This window comes from Apaloderma vittatum, unplaced genomic scaffold (assembly GCF_000703405.1).
Source record: "Apaloderma vittatum isolate BGI_N311 unplaced genomic scaffold, ASM70340v1 scaffold21153, whole genome shotgun sequence".
Taxonomy (NCBI): Eukaryota; Metazoa; Chordata; class Aves; order Trogoniformes; family Trogonidae; genus Apaloderma; species Apaloderma vittatum.
The window spans coordinates 3,566-12,903 of NW_009708924.1; the positions used below are offsets into that span (position 1 = coordinate 3,566).

The window sequence follows — 9,338 nt, forward strand, 5'->3', positions numbered from 1 at the left end:
CTTGCCTTGGAGACCCCATCCCTAAAGCCTTGGAGACAAACCTTGATGTTTCTCCCAGGCTCTCCAGGGAAGGTTCACTCTCCCGTTGGGTGCTCCTTCAGTAATTTGTCCCCTGGGCGTGGGGCAGAACTTAATTAAAACCCTCCAGCCACGTCTGAGGCTGCCAGAGGGAAACCCTCCTGGTTTTGGAAGGAGCTTCCGAAAAGGAAGGAGCTTCCAATTCATACTGAATCTTAACTCCTTACTCATTTTTTGGATAAAAACTCCTGTTTTTTATCAGGCATGAGGAAGATGATGAGTGAGTCTAACTCAGGTTAGAACCAGGTGGTTTTTCCCTCAAAGCTACGCAGACATGGAACTGCAATCAGGTATGCTGCTCTCACTTCAATTGACCCAAACTTGTCACTAGAGCGTCAGAAAATCGCTCCAGCGTGCTTCGTTTGCTATTTAATGCAACGCTAATTAATGTGGCCAATTAAGGCACGGTATTATTGTATTTTCTTCCTTCTAAATAAGAGCAACCCCTCACAGAGGGGTTGTTCTAAATAAGAACAACCATGGTCACGGAGTAGACAGAATTTGGACGTTTGTGAGAAGACAGCATTTGCAAGAATAATTCTTTCCAGGATGAGTAAGCCAAAGCTTTAAGATTTTTAAATTTTTTTTCCATATATGAACTATTAGCCATTATTCTGTTGATAGATTATTTTTCAATAGATTATTTTGGATCTTCAGCCCACCCACTGAGGCTAACGATCACATCTTTTTTCCAAGTGAGTGCCTTTATCCAGGACATCCCAAATCCTGTGTCAGCCTTGGGTGTTCCCATGAGCTTGGAGGAATTATTTCGCCTCTTCCCCGTGATTCTTTGTCTCCTTGGTGCTGGTGCCAGGAGGATGGCTGGGGGAAACCACTCAAGAGTGGCGGAGTTTGTCCTCTTGGGCTTCACTGACCTGCCCGAGCTGCTCTTTGTGTTTTTTTCATTCGCTTACGTCACCACGCTGTCAGGGAACCGGGGGATGATCATCCTCATCAAGACCAACTCTCGGCTTCATGTGCCTATGTACTTCTTCCTCAGCCACCTCTCTTTCCTGGACATCTGCTCTTCCACGTCCATCGTGCCAAAGATCCTGTTGGATCTCCTGGCGGGGAGAAACATCATTTCTTTCAATGGCTGCCTCATGCAGTTCTTCTTCTTTGCCGTCTTTGGCACCATGGAAGCCGTCCTCCTGGCCGCCACGGCCTACGATCGCTACGTGGCCATCCGTGAGCCTCTGCGCTACTGGACCACCATGTCCCACGGGACCTGTGTCCAACTGGTGGTGGGTTCCTATGCTGTGGGGAGCCTGAACGCCCTCGTGCACACCAGCTCTCTCCTCCACCTCTCCTTCTGTGGCCCAAACCTCATCAATCATTTCTACTGCGAAATCCCCCCTCTCCTGCTCCTCTCGTGCTCTGACACCAGCCTCAACGACCTCCCTCTTGGCCATCCTGGTCTCCTACGCCTGCATCCTGCTCATCATCTGGAGCGTCAGCTCTGCGAGGGGCAGGCGCAAAGCCTTCTCCACCTGCACCTCCCACTTCGTGGCCGTTGCCCTCTTCTATGGCTCCGCAGCTTTCTTGTATTTCCATCCCTTTTCCAGACACCCAGAAGACCAAGGGAAAACGACCTCCATCTTCTACACCGCGGTGACACCCATGGTCAACCCTTTCACCTACAGCCTGAGGAACAAGGGGGTGAGGAGCATCCTCAAAGAACAAGGTCCTCTCCTCCGTGTATTCCCACAGGTCCCGCTTTAACCAAAGCTAAGCCGATGCCACCTGCCACAGCGGAGCCAGCAGAAGAAATAAGGTTGACACTTGGACGTTTCAGTGTGTCCAGTGAGATGTACATGTTCTGCCTTGTGCTGAGCACTGCAGGGTTTGAATTATGAATTGATTCTGTGTCGGGGGCCCTTGAAAAAAAAAATTCCTTGTCTGGAAGAAGGAAAGAAAGCAGGAAGGTCAGGCAAACCTAAACCCATGTACATTGTGAATGGAGTTGTCAGCAGCTCTAGAACATGTACAGCCGATACTTTTTACCAAAGAGAATTTACTCAGTGTTAAAGAATATTGTTTTGTGGCCTGAAAAAGTTGGCTCAGAGCAGAAGGGGATGAGTTAAATAAAGACTGCGTGTTGGAGAGGGACATAAATCTAAGCAGTTCCCTAAGGTTTTGCTCCAGTACAATAAATCTGAGTCATTATTTTCATAGAATCATAGAACTGCTCAGGTTGGGAAAGATCCTTAGGATCTTCGAGTCCAACCACTGACCCTGCTCTACAGAGCTCACCCCTAACCCATCTCCCCCAGCACCACATCTGAACGGCCTTTAAACACCTCCAGGGACGGGGACTCAACCCCCTCCCTGGGCAGCCTGTGCCAATCTCTGACTGCTCTTGCTGGGAAAAAAATATTCCTAATATCCAGTCTCACCCTGCCCTGTTGCAGTTTGAAGCTGTTCCCTCTTGTTCTATCACCAATCACCCGTGAGAAGAGCCCAGCCCCAACCTCTCCACACCGTCAGAGAGTGAGGAGGTCTCCCCTCAGCCTCCTCTTCTTCAAACTCAACAGTCCCAGCTCCTTCAGTCACTCTTCCGTTGACCACCTGGGCTCTCCTGGATGTGTGTCCCCCATGGACACCGACCAGCCCAGAACCACCACGCTGACGTGCTCCTTGGCCTCACAACAGGGTGGAGTTTTACCGCCCCATGACGAGCAATCACTCAACTTGGCCAGGAAAAGGTTTGCAAGACATTGACCAGTCCTGGCTTTTCCCAGGACATCACCTGGTGTTGACCACAGAAAGTCTGGTGTTGACCACGCAGAAAGTCTTCATGCTTCGGGCCATAGCTTGTGTTCAGGCGCATGAGACTCGCTTGACAGCTTCAAGACTCTCAATGTTGGCCAGACTCTCCCCCTACAACTCCTCTTCTTCATTTTCCACCCCAGCTGCAGCTTATTCATAATTTCTTCTTCCAGGTTTCAGGGGTTGAGTCAGCTGAGTCAAGGATTCGTCCTTTCTGGGAGTCATCCCATCATTCAACTGTAGGTTTTCACGTCTCAGTGAGTCACCGGGGGGTTCCCCTTCTGGAGACAACCATGTGTCCGGGGCCTTTGAATCATCTGGTCTATTTTAAACACTCACATCAGGGCGAGGTGAATTTTAACGGAAAAAAAAACCCTGGATGGTTTTCTCTGCTCGCTGCTCAGCAGCCGAGGGTGATGGGCCCACACGGCTACGCGGCAAGGGAGGGTTGTCTTCAGAGCTGTCCCGCTCAGGACGTGGTCTGGACAGGTAATTTAAGCATATATTAACTGAATTTACATACCTGAGTTAATAAATTGATTTAAACGAATAATAAAATAAATAATTTAAATTAAATAAAGCCTAACCGATGAGGGGGAAGCTTCAGCTCAGCATGCTGTTGGTGCCCTTCAAAAACACCACTCGAAGGCGAGAAGGTGGAAATAGCTTTTACCCAAAAATCCATAATTCAGATGAGGTGGACCTGGCAGTGCTGGGTTAATGGTTGGACTCGACGATCTGCAAGATTTTTTCCAACCAGTTTCTACGATTCTCCTCATGCCTGTCCCACCTGAGCGCCATGTGCAGGTACCTACTCTCCATCCTGGCGTTTGGATCTTATTTTGGCGTTATCATTAAACTGCGTTTGCTTAGGTTGCTTCATTTTGCTTTTTTGATTTATCCTCTAAAATAAACCATGACTGGTTTATGACCATGACCATGACCATAGGCTGGACTCGATGATGTTGGAGGTCTCTTCCAGCCTCAATGATTCTGTGATTCATTGGCTTCGGGGCCCGGACTAGTTTGGACAAGCGTGGAAGTTGTAGAAGTGCACTTTGTTGTTAACAAGGAAGAAAGTTTCTTTCTCGTTACCCTCTGCTAATTAGTCTCTGGTGGCTTGTTAAGGAGAAGGAGGTACGTTGATTACAAGCCCGTTGAGAAGGTTTCACGGCGATTAGGAAACTTCCTTGGTAAAGCCCAGAAGGTCTTGTTAAGCTGATGACTCCAGGGGGGATGGTGGGTCCTTAAGGACCATTTCGTGCTCGGGGCAAAGGTGCAGCATCCCTTGGGAGGGAAATAGCTGCAGCCACCTGCGTGGTGAGAGCCTGGAGCTCGGGCCTGCCAGGTGGGGTGTTTGTGCCATAAGGAGCTTGGCCAAAGACAGGGACATCCTTGTCTTCACCATCTGTGCCAATAACGTGGTTCTCACTAACGAGGTGGTTTGCCCCTGCCTCCTTCTGACCCTGTAGCAGAAAGAGCCGGGGAAGCTCATTCCCTTTCTTCTCACCTTTGGACCTCCTCAAGGACACCTCCCGCCCTGCATTTTTTTTGGTCATTAATTGTGATAAATTGCTTGTGTCTTTTTTTTAAAAATTTTTGAGAACATCCTCCGGGGCTCACTGGGTTTTGCAAATGTCCTTTTCCTACCACTATGAATCTGGGACTGGAAAATAAAGGGTGGGAATGGGTTCACCTGGCTCTCAACATCTAGAAAAATAAATTATCTAATTCTGCAGTGGTCAGCTAGGTCCCCTCTGGAATAAGAGGCTATAAGGGAATGTTCTACCACACCCTAGGGCAGATGTTGGGGTGGATGTGGTGCAACAGGAGCAGCTCTGAACATCACAAGAACTGGTCCTATGGACCTGCTGTCTACGATATAAGTGTTTCAGACCAGTTTTCTCTGGATTAAAGGTATTCTGGTCTGAATAAATTTATTCTGAATGCTTTCTGGAGGTTAAACTGGGATAGGGTCCCTCCTCAAGCCCATTCTCCATTTGTGTTCATCCTAAAGGATCCCGGCTCGTGCTGCCTGACCCCAACGAAAACACAGTGAGGGGAGAAAGCCAGGTGAGCTTCAAGCTTCAGCCTTTGGAATGGCACCCTTCATCTGAATAAAACTTAAAAACAAAAATAGAAACACACCTTTATTGATCACAAAAGGAGACCAGGAATCAATACGATAGTTCCTCCACAGCCACCAGCATCTCCCCGTTTATGGCTGAAAACCTGCCTTACAACCTCTTTTATTTTTATTTTTTATTTATTCTTTTTTTATTTCGCCCCCTTATCATCAAAGGGCAATAAACCTTTCCTGAGCAAGTCTCAGCGAATTTAAGGGGAAAAACAGTGAATTTCAGGGGAAAACCAGAGAATTTCAGTGTAAAAGCGAATTTGAGAGGAAAACCAGCAGATTTCAGGGGAAAAACAGAGAATTTCAGTAGAAAACAGCGAATTTCAGTCTTTGTTTAAGTGTCTTTAAGTGTCCTTAAGTGTCTTTAAGTGCAGATTCTGCCTGGCTTTTGAATGATCTCCTTGGAGAAGCCGGAACCAGGCACCGAAGGTTTTCAGTCTGAGGTTAGACGAGGCTTTGAGCAACATGGTCTAGTGGGAGGTTGGAATATGATCATCAAAGTCCCATCAAAGATAAGCTTGGTTTTAACCAGAAAAAGCTTGGTTTTAACCATGAAAAACTTGCGTTTAACCAAGAAAATCTTGGTTTAAGGTGGCAGATGTAGACAGAAGATATGCTTGTCCATCCCTCCCGCATGTCTGGCCATGTGTCATTGGATATTGTCTTAGAATCATGGAATCATATGGGTTGGAAAAGATCTTTAATATCAAGTCCAACTGTTAACGCAGCACGGCAAAGCCCACCCCTAAACCGTGTCCCTGAGCACCACGTCTACACAGTTTTGAAATCCCTCCAGGGATGGGGACTCCACCACTGCCCTGGGCAGCCTGTGCCAGTGTTGGACAACCCTTTCCATGGAGAATTTTTCCTAGTGTCCAGTCTAAATCTCCCCTGGCACAACCTGAGGCCGTTTCCTCTTGTCCTGTCGCTTGTTCGTTGGGAGAAGAAACCGACCCCACCTCGCTACACCCTCCTTTCACGGAGTTGTAGCCTTCCCTGTGTGCAGAGCACGGGTCTTGCAACAGAAGGACCTGGAGCTCTACAAAAAGGACCCAAACACGGGCAGCTGTGATATTTGTGGGAAGAGCTGGAGTGTAGGTAAAAGGTTTAAACAGGTTTGTCTCTATCAGTCCTGTTCTGACAGGTGGGTCCCGCAGAGACCTCCTAGTCCTTAACCATCAGCAGCCCAGAAGCTTTGTGTCACCCTTCATCTCCTGCAATCCCAGCGTCCATCCCGAGTGGATTACGGCAGCCTCAGCTGCTCACGACAGGCGTTTAAGGCACTTGGAGGAAATTGCCCTTAGGATTCACCTTCTCACGTCCTCCTCGTTTTCCAGAGGGGCGTGTGAAGAAGAACTTGTGCTTGTTTGGATCTTCTGTCCATCGAGGGTGCTGTGGCAGGTTGTTGAAGTCCGTGACACTAATTAGCAGAGGCTTTCGCACCCTCTCTCCTCCAGGGCTGAGGCTGTGTCAGCGGCTCAGGCGGCTTGTTAAGGGCCAAGAGTCACTTCTCTTGGAGACCTGAGCTGTAGCCAAAGCCGTGAGAAAGACAAACATTTCGGTCCCTCAGGAGGGTACCTGTTGCCCACAAAGACCCGCGGAGAGATGGATAAAAGCAAGACGATGCTGCAAGGGAAGAGCTTCGGCCAAGGTAAACATGCAGGAGGCTCAGGAGAGACGTTCTTGTTCAGCTGGAAGCTCGGAGGGTGGCCTCAAGGGTTAGTCCTCCAGATTTACTGTGCCCGAGGCTGCAGAGTCGCCCACAAAAGAAGAGAGGAGGACACCCTCAAAGGACGATTAACCTCCCTCGCCGATCCTGAAATAAAGAGACAGACACTTTAAAAAACAAAGAGTATTTCTCGAAAGCACCAGCCTGATGGAGAACGGTTCTTCAACGAGTCTTGTGATCCTGCTGCTCAGCTGGTGGGGTAAGGCTTCATTTCTCACCTTTAATCCTGTAAAGATTTAATTGTTTGATTCCAAACCGCCGTGTTAGCAGGGACAGAAACTCATATTTCACATTTTCGTTCAGGGGAGCAGCTTTACCTCAGGGAGGTGAAGTCCAGTGAGTTTGTCTCAGCTCAGCTCCGCGGTCTCATCCTTGGCTTGGGCTCCCCTTCCAGCTGAAGAGGCAGGCAGGTCCTGCTGGAAACGGGGCAAGAGAAGTCCTTGTGGCCACCAGGATGCCACACAGTGCCACTACCAGGCTCCCTCTGAGAAGGTTGTCCTCCTCAGATGGCATCTTAGAGCAGCCAGTTCCCCGTCTGGGTCTTTTTTGCCCTTGATCGTTCCCCTCCCTCGTGCCTTCAGCCCTATCCGAGTTTCTTCTGGAGATGAGGTGCAGGACCTCTGCTCTGGTGTCATGGGGGAGCCCACATGGGTTTCATGATGGTTTTAGCCTCCGCATTGTATTTTCTCTAAATGGAAAGGAAATGTTTGATATTTACCTCAGTTCAAAAGAATATTTTTGGACCTGAATTTTGCTCATGGTCTCCCCAAGCTTTCCAAGACTGAACTGTTAAACTCCTCAGGACCTAAATGAGGACAACAAAACTGGTTTTTTTGCTTCACCTCACTGTCCTTTCCAAAACCAACAGACGACAGCGATGGCATTTTTTACTCTTATTCCAACCTATTACAGTTAGAGCCAGAAGCTGCTCCCAAAATCAGAGCTGGGTACCTCATCTTCGGTTTGAAATGGGAGGAAGGGAAACGAATGCAGAGAAAAAACTTAATGGCAGGAGGTTGAGGGAAGAGCTGACGATTTGGTCTGTGTCACCCAAATCCCTGTCTGCTGCTGCATCTGTGGATCCCATCAAACCGTAGGTACCAAAAAGAGGTTCTGCGATATGAAAGCACCTGACCGAAGCTCAGACCGTGAGAAACCTTCCATGGGGACTTGCAGCAGGTGGGGAGGATGTTTGGGGAAGTCTGTTTGCTCCGTCTGCAGAGGAGGACACACTCGGAGGAGATGCTTTCAGGGCAGTGCATCCACTCAAGCTCCCTAGAAACGCGTGGTCTGGGCGTGACGATGTAAATTATCAAATTACCCCATTTTGGTTCCAATAATTAAAGGCGTGGTTCCCTCTGTCCTGTGCTTCCAGGCTCTCTCCACCCTCAGTAGACATGAAGGCCCAAATGGCTGAGCAGAATCGCACCTCGGTGGCAGAGTTCGTTCTGGAGGGCCTGAGCGACCAAGCGGAGGTGAAGGTTGTCCTCTTCGCGCTGCTGCTTCTCGCCTACGCCGTCACCCTTTTGGGCAACGCGGGGATAATCGCGGTCATCCGAGGTGACCCACGGCTCCACACCTCCATGTACTTCTTCCTCGGCAGCCTCTCCGTTGTTGACATCTGCTTCTCCTCCGTGATTGCCCCCAGGACCTTGGTGAACTTCCTATCGGAGAGGAGGACCGTTTCCTTCGTTGGCTGCATGGGCCAAGCCTTCTTCTACATCGTCTTCGTGACGACTGAGTGTTTCTTGCTGGCCGTCATGGCGTACGACCGGTACGTGGCCATCTGTAACCCTCTCCTCTACTCCTCCGTCATGACACGGAGGTTGTGCCTGTGGCTGGTGGCCGCCTCCTACATCGGGGGTGTCCTGAACGCCATCATCCAGATGACCTTCATCATCAGGCTGCCCTTCTGCAGCTCCAACGTCATCAACCACTTCTTCTGCGACGTCCCTCCCCTCCTGGCTCTGTCCTGTGCCAGCACCTACCTCAACGAGATGATCCTCTTCTCCTTGGCCGGCGTCATCGAGCTCAGCACTATCTCCACCATCCTGGTCTCCTACATCTTCATCTCCCTGGCCATCCTGAGGATCCGTTCGGCCGAAGGCCAGCGGAAAGCCTTCTCCACCTGCGTGTCCCACCTGACTGCGGTGACCCTGTTGTACGGGACGACCATCTTCATGTATTTACGCCCCAGCTCTAGTTACTCCCTGAGCACCGACAAAGTGGTCTCTGTCTTCTACACGGTGGTCATCCCCATGCTGAACCCCCTCATCTACAGCCTGAGGAACCAGGAGGTGAAGGACTCTCTGAGGAGAACAGCAGAAAGAATCACCATCAGGCTCTGAACCCTCCGCAGCAAAACCTGACATGGGATTCGTCCCAGAAGCTACGGAGCCTCCACCCGTGGAGATACTCGTGGATGAGGCCACGAGCGACCCGAGGTGGCTGCTTTGAGCAGGAGATGAAGAAATTTTTAACCAGAAAGGACTCTGGCCCCACGAATGCCAAGTTATACATGTGTGTATGTACAAAAATGTGATATTAAATGGATATTCTACGATAGGTTTATACATAACACAATACATTCAATATATTCTTGTGTTAAGCGCCTGCCAATGCACG

General features: G+C 49.5%; 2 protein-coding genes across 2 annotated transcripts; both read left to right on the forward strand.

The window, feature by feature from the left end:
* Window positions 1-896: 896 nt before the first annotated feature.
* Window positions 897-1,800, forward strand: LOC104271912 (olfactory receptor 1009-like). Its single transcript, XM_009866742.1, is given in 2 exon segments — window positions 897-1,478; window positions 1,480-1,800. Coding segments are annotated over 2 exon segments (903 nt in total).
* A 6,322-nt stretch (window positions 1,801-8,122) lies between these two features.
* On the forward strand, window positions 8,123-9,061 carry LOC104271911 (olfactory receptor 1052-like). The gene has a single exon (XM_009866741.1). It carries the CDS (start codon window positions 8,123-8,125, stop codon window positions 9,059-9,061), a length of 939 nt encoding a protein of 312 aa, XP_009865043.1.
* The last annotated feature ends 277 nt before the right edge of the window (window positions 9,062-9,338 follow it).

Excerpts from the sequence above, each read along its gene's own strand:
- LOC104271911 (XM_009866741.1), top strand. The coding sequence starts at position 8,123 with ATGGCTGAGCAGAATCGCACCTCGGTGGCAGAGTTCGTTCTGGAGGGC.